Genomic DNA, 26,201 nt, shown 5'->3' on the forward strand with positions numbered 1-26,201 from the left:
TGTTTATGGAATAGTAGAAAATGGCACAACTTGATATTCCAACTCACAGATGGCAGGGGCAAAAAGAGTAAAGTCACGGATGGTGGAGCATACTTGTTCTGTACTAGCAGAGGTCTGTGCTCTCATTTTGATGCTTTAAGTCCCTACTGCAAAGTGCCTTCAAATATGCTGCTTCAATAAGAATTGATAGTGCCTAGCTCCACCTATAACACAGGCCTAGCATTAAAATGTTCAAGGAAAACTAAGTCTAATTTAATCTGTCACATGATTGTGCAAAATTGCTAAACCACATCAAGAAGCAGGGGCATCTGCTCTGGGAAAAACCTTGTAAAAGAGCTTTCAAACACAAAAAGCAGTCTTGCAGGTGATTTAGTCATGAGAATGCATCACTGAATGTATGCTTCACTTATGCTTCTAAAATCAAAACAACGGCACCATCAGAGAAGGTATTAGAATTATTTTCCTTATCAACTCTTCTTCTTAGAGGATATTTAGCTGTTATTCCTTTTTCTTTATTTAATCAAAGCATGTTTAAATGGATCCTTACTAGAAATAAAGCATCTTCCAAGGATCAGGAGACATTTTATTTTTTTCTTAAAATATATATTTAAATATTGCTTGGGAAAAGGAGAAGGGGAGTAGAATTCTGTGTAAAGTGAATGAAGTTCAGTTCTGAATTGAGTGTCTTTCCACAAAGTCTTATGCTTTTTGTATGAAGGTAAGATTTCTTCTGCACCCAGGTCTTGCTGCTGTACTCACTGAATGGTATTTACTGGTTGAAAAATGTCAGTGCTCTGTTATTTGATTTCCAAAGTAATTTGAGTGCCTGTGCACATCTCCTCTCTTTGTTAAGCTGCTAAATTGCATTGAAAAGCCCCTTGGCAGTATTTAGGGGGTTTTGAGTGATATGGACCTGCTTCAGCCAAACATCACCATGAAAACTACCTGAAACTCCACCCCATTTTTCATTATTTGTTTAGTCTGACATTGCTTCTTCAGTACAAGGGAGGAATAGTTGGCACAAACTGGAGAAGTATGCCTCTAGGATACCTGAGCTCTGTCCTTTGCAGGCCCTGGATTTTGGGGCCATTTACACTCATAGTCAGAGAACGAAATGGATGTTGTGATTAATAAAAGAAGACCTGGAAGAAGCCTGGCTACCACCCTTCTCCAGGCACAGCCTTAACAGTGACAGCACAGAGCTGCTCCTCTCACCTTCCTCTGATCATCCCCTGGAACAAAATGATGCAGTCACATAACGAGGCTCATTTTGAATACCAATTCAAAATCTTTATGGCCATTAATTACTGAGGGCCCAGCTCACTGACATCCAACCCACAACATTCAAATCACCTGGATCCTCCTTCAAAGCTTCATTCAAAGGTGAGCTGAAGCATAGCCAACTCCCCCAGGTCAGCAATGATTGAGGGGGACAAAGTGCCCAGGAGTAGGGAATTACCCTTTACAGTAGAACAGGAGTTCTCCTGCACCAGCAGCCCTCACCCTGTGCCTCCCACCTTGCTCACAACCACAAAACATTAAAATATGAACTGGAGCTGAGAGGGAGAGCAAAGACTGACATTACCTGCACAGTGTATTGCCCGTGGTCCAAATGCCAGTAATTTAAAGCACAAAGTAACTGAAGGAACAGACACTTACACTAACCTACACATTAGAAAAAGCGGGTAGAAAGTTGTTAGTGTTTTCCAATTCTATGTTAAGCTATATAAAATTATTACTTCATTAAAACCCCTAAAACATAAACCTCAGGGGTTAAATTAGTATTATACCAGTATAAATCCAAAGCATGTCATAAGGCAATCATTTTATATAAGTATAACCAAAGTCTAAATTTGCCTGCTTTTGAAAGTGCAACCTCATATCCATAGACATGGAAGCAGAATTGTGACTTAGGACTTTTAATACCAAAGCTATTTCATTTGCAACTAAGTATGGAAGGCTACCTATCTGCTTTGATGTACCAGTGCACAGGGAAAGGGGGAAAAAAAGATTGATGGGAGCCTGATTCTGAAGGGCACGTATTGGCAAATGTGCCCTCAGTAAGCTGCTGAACTAATCAAAGTTGTACCCTCTGGAGTACCCTGCAGCATGGTGTTCCACCACTTCCTTCCTCAAGAAGTTCTGTTTGCTGCTCCGAATTCTCCTCGTTCTGTAGATTTTATGAGCTATGTGCTGGTGGAACACTCTGGCACAGCGTATTCAAAGCTGAAATGTTTCCAGACATTAGTTAGTCTGGACCTTCAGTCTTTGGCGTGTAGGAATTCCTGCTGGAAAATGAGTATGAATCCAGATTGTGAACAGTCTCTCTACTCTAGTAGAGCAGACTGTGGTTCCTCCTATCACCCAGAAAAGCACATAGTAGTATTGTATCTTCCTCATGTTCTTTCTGGTGATTCTCCATTCTCCAAGGATTTTAATGTTTTCCATAGACCCTTGTTCAAAGTTGGGATTTAAAAGCCTTGGGTTAGCTGGTGTGTTTAGCAGCAAGCAGTAATCTTTCCATGAGTTTTGAACTGTCCCATGGGACCTTTAGCACTAAAGGGCTGTTGGATAATAGTTTGGAGAACCTATGAGAGAATGTTGATCTCCGTAATTCTTTTCTTTTCTCAAATAAATCTGGTGTACTTCTGTTTTCTTTCTTGTAATCTAGGGGTTTTTTTCCACAAAGAATTGAAGTTCCAGCAATATCAATTGTACTGGAAATATTCTCTCACCGATTGGTAATGCCAAAAAGCTACTGCTGGAAATCTTAAGTGACTGATACACAATCTCTTGCATTTATTTATTTATTTAATAAATCACATGTTATCACTGAATAAAAAAATCCAATGGGTGCAGGGTATGCACAATAGCATACTTCTTGCTTATGTGTAAAATCTTTGGATATTCAGTACACTGGGTAGACCAAGGAATAGAAGGAATATATGAGTCAGTGCAGAAGCCCCAGTACTTGCTTCCTTGAGCATATGGTGTTTCTGGTCTCCAGGACACATATCTGTGTCCATAAGAATTGAGCTACAAAATGTAGCCAGTCATTCTGCATATGCTGGTGCTTATGAATCCTTCTAGTGGTTAGAGATGGTGTAATTAGCTACACGAAAGCATAACCCTCTGCCTCATAAAAAGTGAAAGAAATTCTTTATGCTTCACAAGCCTTAAACCTTTTATTTCAAGTTGTAGCTGCTGTGTTACCTGAGTGCATGCAGCCACGGAAACCATAGAAATCACACAGAGTAAAATATTCAGTGCTGGGAAGTCATGGGAAGGTGTGGATGTTGTCTTCAAGCTCCAGACTCGTATAATTGTGTTGCTCGTCTGTTAATTACAGTGCAATAACTGACAAATGAGAAAGCTTTTAACAATATCTGAATAGTTTGAGAACCAAACAAACCAATTTTGTAATTTGTGACTGCTCAATTATGTGTTTGGAGACCAGGTCTTTTGCGGATAGCAAAACAAGTTTTATTATGTCCCCGGGTGAAATGTTTAAAAGTCTTTTAAAAGGTTTTATAGCATTAAAAATGTACTTAATATTTTGTTTACTGCTGGACACAATAAATTACACACAGTCTGCTTTGCATATCTTCTCAACCAGCAAACTTTTGGACAGTTTGGGGGATACCAGGGGAGAGCAAAGAATCTGTCCTCAGTTGCCCCTGGTGCATTCGCAGCAGCTCTCTCCTCAGTGGCACAGATTCTCTCACAACTGTGTCTTCTGTAGCTAGCGGGAGTCATTTCTTTCACTTCCTGATTTCAGGCTGATGGCGCTGGACTGTTGGCACCTCTGTAACAGTAGAGCTGCCAGGGGATTTCAGAGTGGGAGAGAGAGAGAAGGAAAAGCAGGAGGCAGTGGCTTTGCTTAGTCTATTGCATTGATCAGAGAGATGATCAAAAAGTACCATCTCAGATGGGATTTTCTTTCCTCTTCCATTCTCTATCTAATTTCCTTCCAGAGTCAACTGACAAAGAGTTGCTATTCCCCTCTCTTCCTCCTTTGTGTTCCAAGGAGAAAAGAAAGGTGGAAAAGGAGCATGAGGCCTCAAACACGGTAATTAAAGAAGGATGTGCTCACAGAGGTTACATCTTGTCTTTGTGCTTGGCCTCTGCCTTCAGCACCATCAGCTGGCACCATAGCACGCACTACACCCGTGTATCCGCTGATGCTGTGACAGACGTGCAATCCTCCAGCTCTACTAAATCCAAACTTTTTGCTGTTGTAACTTCCTGCAGACAGAACCCATTTTGGAAGCTCTCTGTCAGGAAACACCACAGGAAAAATACACTGAAGTTGTTGCAGTACCAAATATTCTGTGGTGACCCTTCCTCCATTAAGCATGTCCTACCTGGAAATACAGTCAGCTTGATTTACATCTTCTGCTTTATTCTCTTTCAAACTTCAAATTCTTTTGGGGCTATTTCTTACCCTTTTGAAGTGAGGAAGTACTTGACCTTTCTTCCAAGACCATATTGCTTGTATTGCCATCTCTCCGTCCTGCAACCAGCTGAAGAGGAGACCAACCTTTAGAAGTTTGCTGATTATATTTGTTTCCCTATTTTGTTTTCTTGTACAGACAGGAATGGATTCTTGTGTTTCTGATTTCTGTGGTAGATTCATTACAGATAAAAGCAGGCAGCAAAAAACTTAGCAACTAAAGAACTTGCTGTGAGCTGTGAGCCCTAACCCAGAGGGTGAAACACAATGCTCTGTGAAATGGCTTTTGCCAAGTGATACACTAATTTTATGTACTCACATGGTTGTCTGTTCCTCTGGCAGAAGAATAACTTCAGTTACCAGCTGAGGTTTGTCTGTTGTAGTGGGGTTTTTAGCTATGCTGTTATTTAGTTGCTGATTCTTTCATGACTAATTTTAAATATATCAGAGATTGGGCTGGAGAAATCAGCCTAAGGATTGATGTTTGGTGTAGTGGAGAACAGAGCTGCTTCCACGTGGAACCGTACAGAAAAGGGTAAAAGAGGAAAGTTTGGTGAAGTTTACTGGGAAGCCTAGAAAAGACACAGGCAAAACTTTTCTCACTGCCACTGTGGCATCTGCTGACCCAAAAGCCTAAAATGACAAGAGGGTGTAACCATGTATTATTAGAGAATAATCAGTAGATCTGATGCCATCCAGCTAAGTCAAACTACTTGTCCTGACTGGAAGGCTGGGAAGGGAACTGAGGAGATGAGATCTTTGTTCCTCATGTGACTGTTTCTTTCACAGAGTTGCCATACAAGAAGGGAAAAAGTGATTAAATTAAATGTAGTCACACAGCTAATGCAAATTATAGGTTGTACACAGAAATGAACAACCTTGTGAATTCAGTGTTTAAACAATATGCTGACTAAAGCATAAGGAGCACTCCTGTCTGTGATATACACCATGTATCAAGGGTAAAATTTTAAATAGTGGTCTGCAGAAATATTATTGTAAGTTACAAAAAAAATGAATAATCTTATCAGTCCTGAAACTGAACTAAAACATCTATCAATAACCACCAAGAGACAGTTTCTCCGCTGTAGTTAGGAAAAAAACTAGAGGCTGCAAACCTATAAATTAAGGGGCTCTGGATATTTTCTCCTTCACTAAGACTACTTCCAGCTCTGGACTGCTAAGCCAGTGTAAACATACAGCCTTCAGCCTACCTTCCCAGGTGATCACTCTGTCCTGTGTGGCTTTTGGTACCTGAGTCTTGAGCCAGTACAAATAGCGTTTGCCTTCTAGTCACAAATCAACTTTGGATCAGGCAGACAATAAGGGGCGTTCTTAGAATAAGCATCACTGAGCTGCTGTAGTGATATCGATTACCCTCTTCTCATCACGTTTCACAACTTCTGCTCCCAAAATGCCAGAAAACTATTTTGAGTAAAAAACCTACTGTCCTCCTTAAAGGCTGAGTTTAACGTAAGCTCTAGTTTGCTATAAAGTAGTCCCTTATTTTTACAGAGCTGGGTATAGTGGAAATGATCGATAATTAGGAATAAGACAGATGACCTTCCTTTGAACTTTTCAGTTCCTTTAAATTTTGACAAAAATTTCTTACCTTTAACGCTTACCTTGGAGAGGGGTGGTAAGTTTTGTGCCAGTCATTCTTTGCTAAGAGGGAAAGTACAAAATTGACAGAGAAGGAATTTTATTCTGTAGTTTTTAAAGAGGACAAGGGCATCGCAAGCAGGGGAGATTAAAAATAAAAAGAAAACAAAATTAAAGTATAAAGAAGTACTTGACGGTGTTTCTTCTGCACTTATTGGAATATGCTGCTCAAGCTAAAAGAGAGGACAAGAGGTAATCTTTGGTATTTGCCTTTAATATGATCATGGTGCTTTAATATGATCTGCAGTGCTACAGGCTAGGAAAAGTCTGTCTAGAAAGCTACCTGGAGGAGAGGGACCTGGGGGTGTTGGTTGACAGCCGACTGAATATGAGCCAGCAGTGTGCCCAGGTGGCCAAGAAGGCCAGTGGCATCTTGGCTTGTATCAGAAACGGCGTGACCAGCAGGTCCAGGGAGGTTATTCTGCCTCTGTACTCGGCACTGGTGAGACCGCTCCTCGAATACTGTGTTCAGTTCTGGGCCCCTCACCACAAGAAGGATGTTGAGGCTCTGGAGCGAGTCCAGAGAAGAGCAACAAAGCTGGTGAAGGGGCTGGAGAACAGGCCTTATGAGGAACAGCTGAGAGAGCTGGGGTTATTTAGCCTGGAGAAGAGGAGGCTGAGGGGAGACCTCATTGCTCTCTATAACTACCTGAAAGGAGGTTGTAGAGAGGAGGGTGCTGGCCTCTTCTCCCAAGTGACAGGGGACAGGACAAGAGGGAATGGCCTCAGGCTCTGCCAGGGGAGGTTCAGGCTGGACATCAGGAAAAAGTATTTCACAGAAAGGGTCATTGGGCACTGGAACAGGCTGCCCAGGGAGGTGGTTGATTCACCTTCCCTGGAGGTGTTTAAGGCACGGGTGGACAAGGTGCTAAGGGGCATAGTTTAGTGTTTGATAGGAATGGTTGGACTCGATGATCTGATGGGTCTCTTCCAACCTAGTTATTCTATGATTCTATGGTTTTGTCTCTCACTACATCTAATGCTGCTTTTATCATTCAAAAACACACCTCATTATCTCATGTTAAATGTTGAACTGCTGGAAAACCAATTGCAGTGAGCAGTATGCCTCTGAGGTTACGATATGTTGGAAAGATGTAAGCTCAAAATATGTTTGCAATCAGTTAAAATGCTGCCTGATAATATATTATTACACCATTTGCTTTATTCTCAGTCATAAATATTTTGTTTCTCATGCTTTAAGGCAGCTCAGCATTGGAGGATGATTTTAGTTAGAGATTAGTGGGCGTCTTTTAAGCTTTCTTCCTATATTAACTACAGGGCTAATTTGAAAATATGCAGCTAATTTGAACAAGGCTGAGGGAGAAATTAGGTTTTATTCTCTAAGACTTGTTTTCAGGGATTGAAAAGCTAAGTCCAGGTTCAATGCGTCATTCTTGAAGCTCTGAACAAAATAAGTCTTTGTTGTTCCATGAAACTTATCTGCGGAGGAGCTGCATTGCTTCCTGTGAAATACAGCCCTGCAGATGTGCTTTGCTAGTCGTCCCTCTGCTTTTGCTTCCTTTGGTCAAGTAGTCAAGAATAGACACTTTGTGCTGGAGTGAAAATGATGCTGTCTCGTTTGCCCTCTGCTGAGATGGAGCCCTGCTCACCAAAGGGCCATGACTTCCTGCCAGTTACTCTGCTGTTTGTTTATTTGTAAAGTGTAATGGAATATCCCTCAGCGAAACCAAACTCTCCCTCCCTCAGACCTCAGAAAAAGAGGCAGCAGGTTCTCAAGCAAGTGCAAACAACCTGAAGTGATGCTGTAAATGTATAAATGTAGGCAATAAGCTAGTGGAGACAATGGATGCGGTAGACAATAATTAAGTAGTTTGCGAAGCGTATAACCAGAGTTCAGGAGGTAGCTGGTCCCTCTTTAATGAGTTAGAATATAAGAAAGTGAACTGTAGAAAATGAAGACTTTAAGTGGTTGGGCTATAAACCAGAATAGATATTGATTTTTGTAATAGTCTTGCATACTCCAGATATCCTTAAGTGCTTTATGTTTTTAATGGAGAAAATGCATAGCAAAATGAATTGCCTATTATGCACCAAATAGTACATTTGTTATTAAATCTTAGAACAGGACAGATTTCATCAGTATCTTTTCTGTAAGTATTTATGTAGCATTAAACTTATTTTATAGTATGAAATCATCCATAAACCAAATGAACATTCATGCCCCCTTTGTGTTAGGTGCAATATAAATACAGTTAATAAGTTCCTTATACCAAGTAGTTTGTGCTGTTAGAAGGCAAAAAATGGAGAGGTTAGTGAACACATCCAGCTTTTATATTTGTTTCTATATATCTTTGTATTGTATTGTCCCAATTAAGTGGGATGAATCAAGCATTTTCTAACTTGCAGATTGCCATAGAGGTGGGTTTGAAAGCAGAGGGTGCACAACTTTTCTGATATGTGTAAGGCTGGATGGAACTGCAGTCTAAAGCCTGGGGTGACGCATTACTGTGTCCTCAAGGATACAGGAGTTTCTTTCAGTGAGTTGCATCCCTGGATTCAGCAACAGCAGCTCGTAGCAAGTATTTCCATTCTGCCCACTCAGAACTGGGCCTGGAAGCTACACAATGGAAAAATTCACTTGTTTTGTATTCGGGTCAAAGGAGCTAGGCAAGGGGTAAACAGAGGGCTAGAGTGGAGCAGGGCAAGAGAGTAACAATGAAGATGAAAAGAAACCAGAAATACATGAAGGATGCAAAGAGCCCAGAGTCATGGAGCAAGGGGGGTTTAGCAGATGTCTGGATATGTGGAGAGATGGGAATACCTATGGGATAAGTTTGTTTTGTCACTGTGTACAGCTAAGACTGCTGAGCAAGGTGATTTGGACTTGGGGATCCTGATGCCTGCAGGTCTGGGGTTTAGTTTTCATAATTTAACTTGGTTTAATTTAACATAAAGGCAGTTATAGCAACGTATGTTCACAGACTATGCAAGTGTTTTGCATTGTTTGATACATAATACTTTCCCATTTTCTAATTTTACATTGGTCCAGGCAGCTTTCCCAGTAACATAGTCTTGGCTCATATTTGTGGTGTGACATTTTTGATAAGCATTGTCTGGGTTAATCCACTGTGGAATAATCTTTTGGATTATCCGCTAGAGCCCTGTCTTCCAGCTCAAATACAAACAATCTCTAGTTAACGCTGTTTCCATTTAGGATGGTGATTGCTATATGCTCAGGTGAAGCAATTACAAGAAGGAACCTGATTCTGAGTTTGGGTTTTTGTTGGTTTGTTTTTCAAGACAGAATGAGGTGCTCTAGGCAAAATAATATCCACTCCTGACCTGGTTTGTGTAAACCTTTATATGTGAGTATACTTGTAGGTGTTTGCATTGTGTTCAGGGCTTTAGTATTTGCTGTCTACAGAAAGTATGAGAATCATTTTTATACAGTGGAAAATAAACTGTTGTTGTGACAGGTTTCACATTGCCTTGAGATGGTTAAGGAGGCAGCAATGATCTGGCTGAAATTGGGAGAAAAGGAAGGTTATGCAGGCAGGAAAGTGTGTCCCATATGAGCCAGCACTACAGGCAGGTCTACGAAAGCTTCGGCACCATCCCCAGAAATCTACTCTGGTTCCTGCTTAGCTGAGCATCAGGTTCATAGTTGCTGGACTGCAAGAAGTCTGGGATTTCACAGAATCACAGAATCACAGAATAACCAGGTTGGAAGAGACCCACCGGATCACCGAGTCCAACCGTTCCTACCAAACACTAAACCATATCCCTCAGCACCTCGTCCACCCGTGCCTTAAACACCTCCAGGGAAGGTGACTCAACCACCTCCCTGGGCAGCCTGTTCCAGTGCCCAATGACCCTTTCTGTAAAGAATTTTTTCCTAACGTCTAGCCTAAACCTCCCCTGTCGGAGCTTGAGGCCATTCCCTCTTGTCCTGTCCCCTGTCACTTGGGAGAAGAGGCCAGCACCCTCCTCTCCACAACCTCCTTTCAGGTAGTTGTAGAGAGCAATGAGGTCACCCCTCAGCCTCCTCTTCTCCAGGCTAAACAACCCCAGCTCTCTCAGCCGCTCCTCATAAGGCCTGTTCTCCAGCCCTTTCACCAGCTTTGTTGCTCTTCTCTGTACTCTCTCCAGAGCCTCAACATCCTTCTTGTGGTGAGGGGCCCAGAATATCACTATATACATTTTGACTCAGAGGCTTGACAAAAAAAGCCAGTGAGGAAGGACTTGAATTCTCCTTTTTATCTTGCAGTGTAAGCCACATTTATGCCTGTATTCCTCTCTTGGTAGTTTTCTAGTCTTGCTCAAACACAACAAGCTATTCTTGATAAGCTTAGCCTGTATGCTAAGTGCAAAGCTTGAAATATGCCCTTACCTAATAAATGTAGCTATTTGTCTGCATTATCTCACTTTTTTCTTCTGCTTCTTATTGATCCCAGTAGGTGACTTACACTGACGGAAGAAACACCTGATTTATTAATCATTTGTCCCTCTTCCTGAAGACTCGACATCTGAAATAAATTGAATGGAGTTAAGAATGTTCTTAGACCCAGACAGAATTATTTGTGTCTTGTCTTTACAATAAGAAGAAAACTGAAGCAAATTTGAAGTGTCATTAGTGTCATGCTATAAATAAGCAAAATGCTATACAGATAAGAGAGTACCACTTTTCTAGTTCTGGAAATAGCTTGGAAGCCATTAGGCACAGGACAAGGCATTGAACCACAGATTTAGAAAGGAAATGTAAAGAAAGATTAGTGCTGTGGAGCAGAAGGAAAAAGCGATCTGCAACAGTGATATCTGGATTTTTCCCTCTGGAGGTGAAACTGTTCCCTCTAGAAACATGAGAGGACATCAGTATTATTTGGCAAGATGTTGTGCCTTGTTCTATTTGCCTTTGAAAATCAATGCAAGGGATCAGAAACTGACCACAGGTGATCCGATAAGAGTTTCTCCATGATAGGAGAGGCTCAGTGGCAACTCTTGAGTCCCTCTTTGTTTCCACAAAGCCTCTAGTAGTAGTGAGTGGTCAGGAGGAAGGATGGGAAGGACTAGAGGCCCCTGCATTCAAATGATTATGTGATCTGATGCAAATTATGCTTGGAGCCATCTATTAAAAGGAAAGACTTGCTCCTTCTGCATCTCAGAAATCAGGAAGGTGTAACATGTTATTTCTGTACTTTTCCTCCTCTTGTTTCTTTGGTGCACACAGCAGTCAAACCAACTTTCTCTTTCTTGGATGCTTCCAGCCTAGTAAACAAGAGAGTAAACACCTCCAATAGTGAAAGGGACTCGTTCCAACCATTTGGTTTGAGTTGCATGGTAGATCTCAGAAAGCATGTTTCCCATTCATTAAAAGGAAAAAAATAAATAAATAAACTACTTTCAGTACTTGCTAATGTCATCCTCCGGGGCCTTGAGGACCATGTGTCACCCACCCTTTCTTTGTAAGTTCTACTTTTATGGATTCTGTTTTTCACTTCGAAAGATTTATTGTCCCAGTGAAGAAACAGCCTGGATATGCTTCTGCAGGGAAATGTAGCCATGTATTTGCTAAGAACAATTTTGTGGTTTACCAGAATATTTCTACTTCCTTCTGAGGTTTCCAGCTAATGAAGGGGAATTTATCCAGTACTTTTATTGACATTAAAATAAGAGTTGCAGTCCATAAATAATCCCTTTTTTTTTTTTTAGTTTGCATTTTAAAATATTTTGTCAGCAGCATTGTCATCTTCTCTGACTCAGCTTGTTTTGCTCACAGTATCAGAGCAGCTTGCTGGTAGCTCAGACATACATTCCAGCTGTTCCTAAAAAGTAGACTTTAAAGTATTATACACTTTGAAAGCATTCCTGAGCTTTTCAACACTGAGCACAGCTGATCCCAAGCATGAAGACAAGTTCACAGCTATTCCTCACTTGACATCTATAAAGATAAAAGCACAGCATCCATATTGATTTCTGGGTTCATACAAACTCCTGCCAGTGTAGAGCTGCAAGAAAGCCTATGAGAGAGAGGTGATGTGGCAGCATAAGGGCCACCAGCTCTATTTTACCCATGGGTATTCAAAATGGCAAGTCAAAGACAGAAAGTGCCATCTTAATGGTGGATCGCTGTGTCAGGTAAAGGCTGCGCTGCATCAAAGTACACTCTGTAATCCCTACATCAATATAATCTAATTGGCGTCCTAAAATGCTGACCAGTGCTCTCATATCTGTCAGTCAGTCTATTCCTTGGCAAAAGGAAGTCCTTTAGCACAAGGATTAAGTCAGATCTTCAGAATTAAAGCGATAAAGAATTAAGTTTGTAATGGGCACATTGTCATACTTTAACAGAAATGTCCAGTGAATACAAGAAAAAAAAAAAAAAGTTGGAATTTCTATATAGCTGCCTCCTTGCTAGCAGTACACCATGTTTTGAATTAGGTTTGGTGTTCTAAGTCTGACATAATAGATTTTCAGTAGTTCTAAACTCATGAATAATTTTCAACTTGGTTAGTTGAAACATTTTTCCCCTTCTTGATAGGCTGGGACTTTTGATCAGCTAAGACTCCTGTAGATTTTTAAAACCTGTTTTGAAAAATAAAAGGAAATACAAGAGACATGCTACAGACTTCATCTCCAAAGTTCCTTTGTCTGTATGGTCAGTTAACTGAAAAAAAAAAAAAAAAAAAGGATGTTTATACTGATGTGTTTTGAATAAAACACATTCAAAGATTTCTCTTCTATGATGCAATGTCCAGTGACTTAGATTACACAGGAACGTAAATATATTTTATGGTCACCAAAGTGTTATCTTGCCATAAAATTTTCAATAATCCAGAGCCAATTCAATGGATTATACCAGACTTGCTTGTAAAATTTGCTTACATGCATCTCAGTCCTTCCCAAAGCACTTCTCCAGTACATATTTACCTATAGTGTTCAGCCTGCTGGCTGCCATTCAGCTGGTATTGTCAAGAGGACAAGTTTGACACTCAAGAGATGAAGCAAAGAAATAGGCAGGTATTCAAATAGACATATGTGCCAGCAAACAGGGGTGGTTTTAATATTGGTAGCATTTTAATCTTGTTCTCTAAACAAAAGAGGATTTACTTATTCATGGCTCAAGAATTACAAATTAACATGTGGAATTGGAGTTAGTACTGAAGGCAGTAGAAATTGATATGATTCAGTGTATTTATTGTTTTAATTGTTTGTATTTCCTTTGCTTTGAGGGATTTGGGCTTTGAGATTAATATGATGGTCACTGCCACATCTGTCTTGGATTGCTTATTCCCTAAGAACAGCCCTAAGCAGTGATTGTTACAGAAGTCTCTTATTAAGAAGGAGTAGTGACAGTCTTTTACATAGCTATAATGCTAAAAGGCACTGATTTAGCACTGTTGCCTCTAAGTCCACCAGCACTGTTGGACTCAGTAAGTCCTGTGCAAGAAAGCCTTTTCCTGGGAGACTTTTAGGACTTATCTGTCCCTCCTGATTAAAAGTGTAATCTTTTTTTTTCCCACTATGAGCCACTTGCAGCAAATCCTTATAAAAAATTGAATTATAAATAAAATTCAGAAGCATAGATTCAGTTCAAAAGCATAGTTTCCTACAGCATGTGATATTGCAATCTTTGAATCCAAAAGTAGTTCTCAATTCCGTGGCATTACCTACAAACTCAAAAGGAGGGGATATGAAACATGCCTATATGAATAACTAGTCTACTCCAGCCATGTATTCAGTAAGCACTAGTACTCAGCCTCCAATGTCTGACCCCCAAAAGGGGTTCATCTAGTAACTGGGTTTAAGGTGACTCAAAAGTTATTCTTTATGTGTTGTATCAGCCAGTCACAACACTAGCTTCAGACCTGTAAAATCAGATTGAAAGGTACTAAGGAAATGAATGGAACAAGCTATTCTGTATTTTCTTTTATGACAGCATTACTTTTGAAAGAATAAATCCCTTGGGCACAGGATGGTGAATGATTATGGCTGTGTTTAGTAATTGTGCTCTCCCTGAGAAAAGGCTTAAATATTGACCTGCTTCTGGTATGTCAGGAATCCATTGCATAATGATAAATTACTTCCTTAATTATCTGCAATTGATTTGCACAAGAGTCATATTGAGATTATTATATGACATGAGAACTGTCAAACACTGTTAATTTAAACAAGTTTTTAAATCAGCCAGTCTTAATCCAACTGCACGTTCTGTAGAATTCAATAGCAAAACAAAAATTCCGTCCTCCCAAATAAGATTTTTTCCAATTGGCTGGCACATCGAACGAGTTTGTCTTATATATGCCAATTTACAAATATGTCCAATAATAGTAGAGGGAGCAACTGTTCCACAGCTCTGCCAGTGTTCATCAGACACAGTGACAGTAGCCACATCATTAATCTCATGGTATATTAGAAATAAAGTCACTGGAATGGAATGGTGTCAAAGGATAAATGTTTCCCCTTTTGAAAATAAACTTCTCAGTTTCACCTCATTGTGTTGTCTTCCCCCCACCCCCGCCTCCTTTCCAGCCGTCCTTCTAGAAACCCTTTGGTTTCACCTGGCGTTTAGGTAACAGTAGGAGACCAATATCCTATGTCAGAGCTCATTCTACAGTTATCAGTTTAGAATAGCCTTAAATCCCCACAATTGCTGTGCCAAGACCAATCCTTTCTCTGAGAAGTTAAACATATGCATTACATATTGAAACAATGTAAGAAGCATGTAATTAGAGCTGTTTATGCATTCTCACTTTAAATTATACTTTAAAACCTATGATGTTTTTCAAGACACTTAGCGTTAGAGGGACTTAAATGAGCATTCATCTTGTCATTTTTAACTTTATTCATAAATAACACACTATATTTGAATGGTTTATTCCATTAGATCCCACGAACCAATATACACATTCATCCTTTAGAGTATGTGCTTCTTAAGAAAACACCCTGTAAAATTAAACACCTGTGAAGGTGGCAATAACATTTACAAACAGTGTCATTGACAACTTTAACAAAAGATGTTGGGGGGTATTGGGGGACCTTTTTTCTGTCCTTTTTTTCATCCTCTTTTTTCGTTTTTTTAAAGTCTTGTTCCATAAGGATTATAGCTCCCCCGCTGTTTGGAAAAGATAATTTCACTTGTAACACTAATAACTTGAGCAGGGAGAAGGCTGGCTGGGTGAATGGAATGCACTTCACTGCACATCTTGGCTTCGCTAGAAATCGGAAACAGATGGTCCTTGCGGCTGGCTTCCCACTCGGGCCCGCTCAGTGCCAGCCTGTGGTCGTTGGCTGGTTGCTGCTGGCACTGTGTGACTTGAACATAGTAGGACAGTGGCAAAAGAAATCAAATCTTTTTCATTGAGCAGCAAACTGTAATGAAATTTGACAGATCTGACATTCTATACCCAACATCTAGTTAGAATATATTAACCTTTTCGTTTTCTTGAGCTCCTCTCTGACTAGTTATGAATTTCCGTATTACAGTTTTGCAGTGGCTCCAGAGATGGCAGGAAAGCAATATCTTCTGGATGCCCTCTAATGTTAGAGTGAAAATAAATATTTCAAGAAGTAGGGAAATGTGGGGCTTCTAACTCCTCCCAAATTCTTATACAGAAAAGCTAGTAATAGAAATCATGCTGAGGCACTTTTCTTAATATTTCATTCTAGGTCAAAAAGAGAAGATAATAGTTAGGTGATATTCCACTCCTGTTTACTCAATAAGAATATTTTCTGGGCCCACCTTGTGTCCCTGCCTTAGTAGGGTAGTGCTACCTTTGATCCAGCTACATCAAAATGGAGTTTGTGCTTTTGATGAATATTTTTGGTTTTAATTCTGTAACTTTGCATTTACTTAGATGGTTTAGATCATTCTAGGGCAGTAGTCCTACTCTCTCCCTGAAGGCTTCTCCCAGATATGCTTTTCTCCAGATTAGTCCCTATTTAGTCCTTCTCAGGAGTTCGTGTTGGCTGTCACGTGGGCCTTGAGCCAGCAAAGCACATGCTCCTAGGGGATGGGTACCTCTCCCAGATAAGAGCACATTGAAATGTTGTGGTTGGTTATGGTCACAGATTAGGAAATAGTTGGTTATATTTAGACTTAAAAATAAATCTGTTTTATGTTCCTTTATGTTTTGGATTGATAGAGATGAATTTTTACTTATTTTTTAAAAATGTTTGCATGTGTCATTCCTTTGCCTTCACTCCTTTCATCTGTTCCTCCTGTTTCTTTCAGACATGAAGTCACAGCACTGTCTGTGATGTCAGTGTGTTTCCATATTGACAGACCGTTCTGTCAGAAACAAGATCTTGATGCTTGTTTCAGATGAGGCAAAAGGGGAATACAGATGGCAAGAAGAAAATTGGAGGAGTGAGAGAGGAGCAGGGAGGAATATGTACAACAGAGCTACAGGCGAAAATGTAGAGTCCAAAAGCAAATTTCCAGCAGAGGGGTAGGAACTTCTTTCCCTGGGTTCAGGAAGATCATTCAAAATGTGTGTTTTGTCTTGAGTGTTCAGTAGAAGCTTTACTCTTGCACTTGTTTTGGCTCAGGAGTCCCTGAAGGTGCAGGAGCAGTGGTCACATGCTGCTTCTCTCCTTGTTTATGCCTTCAGCAACAGCAGATCCTCTTGACTGAAGACAGGATTATAGGATTTCCAAAAGCTAGAACACGCACTTCTTGTCAGCAACTTTGCCTAAGTTCAGAGGCTGTCCAAAAATCAACTGCCTGCTCTCACGTGATACTTGAACTAATTGTCACTGTTCGAGATAAGGAAATCCTCTTCACAACTCAGATGAGTTCAGGCTTCCCTAGGAAAACGCCTCCCAAATTAGAAACAGACCTGACATCACATTGTTGCAATCAGCTGAAAGGGTTCTGAGCACTTGCAACTGCAGAAATAGGGGGATATAAAGGTAATAAAGAAAGAGTTAATGAGCAGTAGGTACCGTGCAATTAATAGATAATCTAGCGAAGAGTACTAGGATCCTAAAAATGGGTCTAGCACTGGAAGCTGCATGCAGTTCTGCCACATTTCTTTTACCAATGTGAACAGTAGAAGCCAACATTTGGAGAAACCACCCGCTATGCCAACATTTCTAATGCTTTCATGCATTCAGTTTCCAGTAGACTGTAAAATGCCAGCTTGATGTAGTCATCTGAATTAATATACTTTATTAGCCTTTTTTAAGCATTCATTCCTGGTTTCATAGACTTCATAGCAAAAATTACCTGGTCCAAATGTTCTGTCGAGGGGACATGCAAGGGGCTTACTCATACTGTGCTGTGGCAGGTAACTCGCTCAACAATTAAGCAAATTATTTGTGGGTAGTTAGCCACTTCTCCAGTAGGAAGTCAGAAAGCAACTGGCAAGTACTTCAATTCATTGCTTGAGGCCTGAAGCTGTCGGAAAACAAATCTCTCCTCCTATAGCCCACAAACACATACACCTAACTTATGTCCAACTTTAAATATCACTCCTATATTGCAAGCATTTTTATTTTGCAGCTGTGACTGCACAAATGCCTATGCCACACGAAGGTTTTTTCTTTCTTTGGAACAGATCTGATTTAGAAGCAAACATCTTTTGTGGCTTATTAGTCTTTAGAAGGCATCATTTTGTCCCAGTACTATTCACAAGGAGTGTTGTGCAGAATGCTGATTGACAAGAGTTAAATTCAAAACATGTAGCCATTTTCTGGTGTGTGGTTTTTTTCCTGATTGAAGGAAAACTACTTAGATGTTTGTTTCCAAAACGGCATCTGTCAGCAATCAAAGGGGAAAAATTGCATAAAACAAATGCAATTGTTTGGAGTAGCATTTCCTGGATCATGTTAAATGCTTGATTTGCTCCCCATTATGCTCACCAAATAATTTTATTTTCCACAATAATTGCAATATTTAACATGTTGTATTTAATCTTGTTTTAATGCTATTAACAACAGCCGCTTATGAAAGGAATAATTGCTCTATGGGTAAGAACCCACCATCCTGAGCATCAGAAAGAACAATGGCAAAGTTAACTGCACCAAATTGTTCTGAATTTAAAACGCTGTTAACGAACAGCACTCCTCATTTCTTTGCACATAACTACTACACTGTCAGGAAGGAAACGGTTTCATGCATCTGTCATTCATAAGCTGAAAAGTTTCTGCTCTTCTAGAAAAATATTTGTTCGGTGTGTTTATAATTAATATTGGGAAGTAAAGTCGTATATTAATATACATAGAAGACTTAAATACTCTCAAAGCAATGGTTAATACAGCAATCAAGGGAAAGTTTGTCAGCAGATCTATAACTACATCAGATGATAAAAACCCTATAGACCAAATAGAGATTTATCAGAACTTGACTGGAATGATGTGCAGCGCAACTGGATGTAAAATACTAAATAAATAATAAGCAGGGTGGGTGAGTTGTTTGGTTTGAGAGGCAGCAGCAGAAGGAGCAGCATAAAATTGAATCTGACACTGATTCAAAGGCTGATTATTACTTAAGCATTTTACTTTATGTTTTGTGTGATTATTTGGAGGGAGTTTTTTTTCCAATAAGCAACAAACCACAGAAAGGACAGGTAGCATTAGTGAACCTGCAGTGACAGAAGACGATAAATGCTTTGGCCAGCCAGTACAAGGACAGTTCCTGGCACAGTGTCCATTTTTTTTCCTGCACTCAGACTAAAACTTAACACTTCTCATGCTAGTCAGAACCTTTCCTGTAAATGACAGCAGGATTATACCTGCTATCTGGAATAAAAAAAAAAAAAAAGGAAACTGAGATGGCAAGTAGTTGCATCGATCATGCACTAATATATTTTTTGTGCAGTCCAACAGATTGTTAAGGCTGGGTCAAAACTAAAGACTAACCCCTGCATGTTACATTAGCATGTTTTGGTTTTGTAAATAATTTGCTTATTGTCTCGTATATCACAGAATTCTGAAGGTATTATTGGAGCTCAATGAATGTTAGTTCTGTCTTGTACTGAATGACAGTTTTGTAATCTATGCAGCCCGGAACTGTAATTTGGCTGTAGCCAAACAGTTAAAAAACAGTACACAAAACAATCAAGTGAAGAATTCTGCACCCGTGAGCTCCCCTTTTTGATGTGAGCAGAAATGGATATTGTTTAAAATAGGGTGGATGTTTTTAATACATTTGCGTCTTGATTCCAAATCATGAAAAGATTTGCAGACTAGCTGTTTTGGAGTGAACAAGTTGTATCAGTCATAGCTCTCCAGACCTAAGAAGTATTCCTGGCAAAGTCCATTTGCCAGTTCAGAAGTTCATTTTTTCAAGTGCTTGAGGAAAGGCACTACAGCACAGATTGAAGTGGTGGTGGTCATAGCCGAGCAACCATCACTCCGTGTAATACAACAGGGTGATTTAAATGGAAAGCATTCACTGCCTGTTTAATAGTCAGCTGTCATAAAAGTAATACTTCTGTTCAGTTTACAGTGCACAGGTAGAAGTAGGAAAGAGGTGGGGAAATGCATGATTATCTTTTACTTTGTTTTCCAGAAAAAGATTTTATATTGGACAATAGCAGAACTTCATAACTTCTCAAAACTGTTTGTTTTGGAGTTGTCTTTTTCCAAGTTATCTGTCAATTCCTCATATACATTTTGAATCTTGCAGAGAAGTTTTGCAGGAAGGAGAAACAAACCTCCATGGGGCTTTGGTAGTTATCACCTGGTAGTATTAGCAAGTATAACATTAAAAAAAAAACGGTTTTTAAAATATAGTAGAAAAACTACATTACAAAAAAATAAAGCTAAGAAGAGTTCTTAGGGAGCAGTTCAGCCATTTGAACCTTCATATGAAAAGTCATTCATTTAAACAGTAATATCCGCTATCTAAAATCAAGAAGGAGCAAAGAGCCAAAACTTTAATGTCTCAAAAAAAAAAAAATGAAAGACCATTTGATTCCTTCAGAAAGCTTCTGTCACTGAATTGAGACATAGACTCAAGCAGTTTACACTTTCGTTTTGCCTTTCACTTTGCCTTTTGCTTAAATGTTTATATGCACAATTATGAAAGAAAGAAAAAAGAAAGACGCAATCTTTTTCTTTTTTTTATCCAGTCTTGCCTCCCCCCAGTCACATACATGAGAAAAGTAGCTGCGATAAACAGATACTGATTCAGACTGAAAGTCTTTAAAAAAAAAAAAACACACCCAAAACGTTGCATGATAGTCTCTAAGCAGTTCCATCTGTCAAGCAGAAATTTTAGGCTAATAGCCTGTGGCGATCTCCCTCCACAGTCCACTACCTGCCTTTGTCCTATTAAATCACTTTATTCTTCTTAAAAAAAGAAAAAAGAGGAAAGGAAAGAAAAACCTTGCAGACCAAAATCATCTGAGTGATGAAGTCCTAATTTTGACCGCCTCTCTTTGATGTTGAGCAGTGGGTTCTTATTTAAAAAAAAAAAAAAAGAGTGAGTGAGAGAGAGGGAAAGGGGGAGAGAGAGGGAGAGAGAGAGGAGAAGACAGTGCTAGGAGCAGATGACTTTTCATCTCCACTTCACCTTGCCACTGGGTCTGTGAGAGATTGGTTCATTGTCAAGGAGATTTTTTTTTTTTACCCATGATTCCATATGGTATGGACCGGGCTACATGTTGCCCAACATGCCAGTGCAAATGTTTTCTCAATTAGGTGTCTTATCTCCCGTGAGTTAGCATCAGATGAAGCTTGCTGACAGCATAATGGCAGGGAAAACCTCCGACGGCTCCATCAAATGGCAGCTCTGCTACGACATCTCGGCCAGAACTTGGTGGATGGTGAGTTGGCAGCAGGGCTGCTTTTTTTTTTCTCCCTTTTCTACTTTCCCTCCCTCTTTGACAAAATGTCCCAGACCTCACATTTATCAAATTAACATTTGATTTTTTTCACACTCTTCAGTAGAGCAGCCTCACACTTGTCCCACTTGTGTGCTTTCCCCTGTGTAACAGGAGACCGTTAATGTGCACTACAGTTTCCAGAGGGAAGCTTTTTCAATTCTCCTTAAGGGGGGGTAAAAAAAAAAAAAAAAAGGTATGCAAAGAAGTAGTTTGAAAAACCCTTTTGCAGAGTAACTTGTCTCAGTCGGCTGCCTAACGCTCAGTTTGTTTTACTTTATCTGCTGCTTTCAAGCGTTCATGTGTGTACATTTTTTACCATGCAATATTTTGTAAAGAGGGGAGGTGGAAAGTTCAGTCCATTATAAAGCAAGTTGCTTACTATAAAAGCCTGAAACGGTGTGGTAGCGTTGTGGTGTAAAATCATCACGTGCAAAAGAAGCGTGTTTTGCGAGGTGCTCCCTTTCATCGGAGACCCCCATCTAACTTTACCCTTCGCTTGTTTACGTTAGAACAGGTTACCGGGCTGTGCTGACCTGGAGCCATGTGTTACAGATCCCACATATTCTGGCTCTAGCTGCTTTTGGGTGCAATTAAAGTTTCAATAAAGTCCCAACGTGCTCCGTAGAACGAGTTAACTAGCATGTCATGGTCAGCCGGGCCAGACAACCTTTGACATCTTGAATCTGTAAGAGGTATAGTGAGTTAGGAGGATGCACAATAGCCCATTGTGGCAGAAGATGCAAGTCCTGTTGTGAGGAAGAGAGTCCTCAAATCATTACTGCCCTCGTTAGCTTGTTGTCCGTTAGGGATTAATTCGTTAGCAGTGCATTTTTAGTTTTCTGTAATTATTATTCTTGTGGCAAGCGTGAATTCTTCCAGTGAGAGGAAAAGTTTGCTGCCAGGACAATGAATGTATTATCCGCTCCTAACTGGACCGTGAACCTCAGCTCATTTCACATAGATATCAGTTAAAAAAGGACTGGCGAGTGGAATTACAAAACAAGGCATGATCACTTTCATTGTATGATACGCTGAAACAAGTCGGGGGCTTTCCCTCCCCCTCGCCGCCGGACCAATTTTGGTATCATTTGGAAAGTTTAAGACCTCTGAGGACTTGAAAGACTTTTAAAAGTGAGATCCGGAAGGTTTTTATTCTGCAGCTTGGTGGTGGCCATTGTGTATATCATGTGGCTTGTATTTAAAGGTGTTCAGGCTAGATTTTCTGTTTTGTTTTGTCTAAACTCTTAATTTTTTAACCGTCTATTAGAGGTTTGCCAGCGGTTGCCAGTTAAATGTAACATGCAGCTTTTGGTTAGCAGCAACAGGGAAGGGTAACCGCTTTACTTATAGTACTGATTTTCCAATTAGACTTTCTGCCAGGGGAAGTTGGAGGGGGGAAGGGGTATTTGCATGCACATAAACTGTTGATTATTCATGTGACTTTTTTTTAGCTTGTTAAAACCCTGTAAATAAGGCTATTGATTCTTAGTTATCGTTTTCAAAGCAAAGTTTTCAAGTACCTGTTTTAACCACATGATTTATATCATGCTGTGATTTTGCCTTATTCTAAACCAGTTGTGTATTTTATTACCACTCCTCTTTTATTGTCTATCGGCTGCTTTTATGATGAGGTTCGTCCGTGTTTATTACTTAATAAGTATCCTCAAATGTTCTTAGGTAGTTATTATCACCCTATGGAAAGTGTCCGAGGAAGTCTTATTTCAGTCCCATTTATTTCACAGACATTTTAGTACTGTGAATATAATATGTAAAAATGCTGGAAACTTTTAGTATAGCACTTGCCTAAAAATAAACAGTTTTATAACCACACATGCTGTTGTTTAGATTAAACATTGCAGAAGGTTCTCCTTAAACTTGAATGTCACACTATTTATTTTCTAAGAGAACAACAAAACCCCCCCCCAACACTAAAATAGCCCCTTTTTGTAGAAGTTTGTGCTAGATGAGAGATGTTTATTTTAACCGAAATGAATAATTCAGGATCTTTACAATAGATGTGTTAATTGCAAATAATTTTCGTACAAAGTTTCAATTATTGATGAAGTAATAAGCAGTTTTTCACGCAATCTGTGAATCTGAAACATACAGCAAAAAGTAGATATCTATTATCATTTTTTTTACCCCCAAATCTTATCACATTTGCCACATTCTTTTAATCAAAAGTAAGCTAGAGAGCAGATTTTAATGTTTTAAAGACAAATAAAGCTTTTAAAATTACCTCATGCATCGTCTGGCTGCACAATATCTCAGCTGCACAGTGCTAAACTTCGGTTTGGTACTGCCAGCATACAAAGAGATGAGTGAATACCCCTTGCACCCATATGGACTCAGCTGCCAGCACTGTGATATGCAATTTTGCTTTTTAATGAATCGTAAACAATTTGTGTGTCAAATGAGGGAGTTTGTTTTCTTTCTGGAGCAGATTCTAAATCTGTTTTAAGCTATAGCTGTATACTGTACTGGAGTATTATGCCCAAACTTAAAGGTTCTATGTCGTTTTGATGAAAAGACTTGTTATAATGAAAGAAACGGCTTTATAAAAGGCTGGGTGTAGTAATCTCTCTCTCTTTCTTTCTTGATTTCTCTCTCTCTCTTTCTTTCTGTCTCTCAACCTCACACTCTCCTTCTTTCACTCCACTCTGTAGCATGTTTATAGCTAGCTGGCTGGAGATAATGGAGATTGGTTGATCGCATGATTAGTAAAATGAATGGATTTTAGCATTGGCCAAAGCAGCTTGCATTTTTGAAAAGTGGTTTTAAAATGCAGAGTTCTAATTTTGACCTTATTTTCTTTCATAGATAATCTTTATTAATGCTCTTTAATTCATTTTTCCTCATCACAGCTAGTTTTTCTCTCTGGCCATCTGATGGAATGGCTAATATATTTTATCTTACTTGCCAAAATAGCAAAAGGTCAAAGTAAAAGAAAAGCGTTATTTTTCTTTCCTGTAGATGGTTATAAATGTTTCAGGCTATTTCGGATGAATCTACAGGATTTGTGCATTTTAACAATAATTGCATTTGTCACCACCATTTTTAGGCAATCTTTTGACACCTAGTCTATTTTTTTCTGATGTTTTAATCAAGTAAATGCAGAAACAGTTATTATTTTGGCTATAGTGTAATGTGACATTTTAGCAGAAAATTTTCCCTCAAAACCTGTAAATTTGTGTAAGAAGGAATTGCATATTTTTTAATGTAAGTGTGATAGCAAATACTTTAACCAGTATAACAGTCTGAAGTTATGAGATTAATTGGTTTGTTTGAAAAATTGTCATTATTTTGTAATCATTGCCACATTTTATTTAAATTTGATGCTGTCATAGAGACACTAAAGGGTTAGTCGCAGAAAAGTTGCAGTACTTTGTCCTGCATTTGTAACAAATATGTGCAGCTGTGCTACTTTTATAAACATTTATTTCAAGCTGATTATTTTTTTAATTTATTTGCTCTAGCAAGCCAATATCATGTGATTATTATAGATGTTTAATAAGGGATTGTCTGCAAAATTCCTTTGGACGGGGTTATTGAAATACATGTGCGGCAAAGGTCTATACTGGAGGAAAATTCTCAATGAAAATACAAAACTAAAGACCCTGGGCCAAATTCTGTGCAAGGTTTACGCTACCATCAGCCCGGTGTTGCTGCATTAGGAGGAGTGGAGCAACTACAGGTTTAGTTACCTGAGTGACCGAGAAACAACTTCGATCAATAATATAAGTTATCTCAGTCCAAACAGTTTCAAAACCCAAACTGTTCTCCTTCATGAAATACTGGAAGAAAGAAAGCTCATTAATAAATAAGAAGCCATTTCAAATGACTCCATGTATGAGTTAGCATGCAAACTACTGTTATTGAATGTGACGGTTAAAGCGGCTCTTCCAGTTATTTTACAAAATAATTATTTTCTAGTTTTATTATCAAGCTATCGATCTACAGTTCAGTGCATATGCCTTTATCATCTTTAAATTCCATAAGTTCAAAGAGAATTTATCAAAGAATTTATCTAGACTGGACTTGAAATGGTCATTTTGTTACTTTAGAGGTTTTTAACTCAACACCATTTTTTCTCTGAACCTCTTGATAAATACTTTCTTTATCTACCTCTATGCTCCATTTTTTCAGAAGAATAGCTAAAATTTCCCTGGTAATTTGTACTGTTAAAAAAACCTCAAATTTCAAAATGTTATTAGCATTATTTTCAATTAATAATTAATAGAATCCTTACTATAAATCTCACTGAAAATTAGATTAAAAATAATGGTGCATCTAATAAATATTTAATTTCATCTATAAAAAACTAATTGTTACTACTGAAGCTAAGAATGTCCAGAAGCGTGAGACACTCCAAGGTAGTATTTCTTGTTTAAATCACTAAGCCTATCCACACATACATGCGTAACTTACTGTTATCTAAGTTTATCATGGTTATCCCCGCATGCTGTTTGAACCATACATGGCTTTGCCGATTTTTCTTCCTATTTATAATTTACTGTATATCAAATAGCATGTGTGTATTAATAATTATCCTGCTCCTGCCTCCATAAAAATAACAAACTGTAACATTGCAACATGGATTTTCTTTGTTTTATACAGTAACTCTCACATGTTCATACACTGTTCAGCTGCTGTATAAATGTTTTTAATAAAATCATTCCTTCACCGTCAGAGCTGCTAAATTCCATATATAACGGAAACACGTGCGTCCAGTGCGTTGTCTTACATACTTTATAGTATCCTCATAATCTATACGTAGACTCCTTTTGCCTACAAGTACTTGCCCTTTATCCTTCACCTGTCCTGAATATTGCCATGGCTGTTTCTAATTTAAAGCCAGAGGAGTCAGTGGCTGATTAGAAGACAGGAAATTGGAGGATTAAACTGTCTGGTTGAACTTCCTTTACTTATCAGTACTGTGTAACTTATACTGGATTATAAACTCATTGGGACAATTTCTGCAGTGTATCAGTACTTCTGTTTTCTTACTTTTTTTTTTCTGGAGAAAATACAAAAAACAAATGCGTAGTTTGTGGCTAAAAAGCAATACTTTTTAAGAACACTGAAGCACTGTAGCTTCAAATTTGTCTAAATATATTCTGATATGAGAATTCATGTAATCTTAAGCCATGCGGGTCTACAATATATATTTTAAATTAGCTTTAGTATGTAAACAACCAAGCAACAGATAATTTCAGGAAGGTGGAGGGAAATGACATCATTTTAGTAAGAAGAGAATGTGCTGTGTTAACCCTTGTTCAACCCTCTTCCTCTCAAAC

General features: G+C 39.0%; 1 protein-coding gene across 7 annotated transcripts in view; it reads left to right on the forward strand.

The window, feature by feature from the left end:
* Positions 1–20,672: 20,672 nt before the first annotated feature.
* NFIA (nuclear factor I A) overlaps positions 20,673–26,201 on the forward strand; it is a 358,619-nt gene continuing 353,090 nt past the window's right edge. For 2 of the 7 annotated variants that reach the window (XM_069861899.1, XM_069861898.1), the window contains exon 1: positions 20,674–20,844. In XM_069861899.1, the coding sequence (XP_069718000.1) occupies positions 20,749–20,844 (96 nt within the window). In that variant the 5' untranslated portion in view covers positions 20,674–20,748. Of the gene's footprint in view, positions 20,845–26,201 lie in introns of all 7 variants that reach the window. The other 5 variants (XM_069861902.1, XM_069861909.1, XM_069861900.1 and 2 more) reach the window with 4 other exon arrangements.

The sequence above is a fragment of the Phaenicophaeus curvirostris genome, chromosome 8 (assembly GCF_032191515.1).
Source record: "Phaenicophaeus curvirostris isolate KB17595 chromosome 8, BPBGC_Pcur_1.0, whole genome shotgun sequence".
Classification (NCBI taxonomy): Eukaryota; Metazoa; Chordata; class Aves; order Cuculiformes; family Cuculidae; genus Phaenicophaeus; species Phaenicophaeus curvirostris.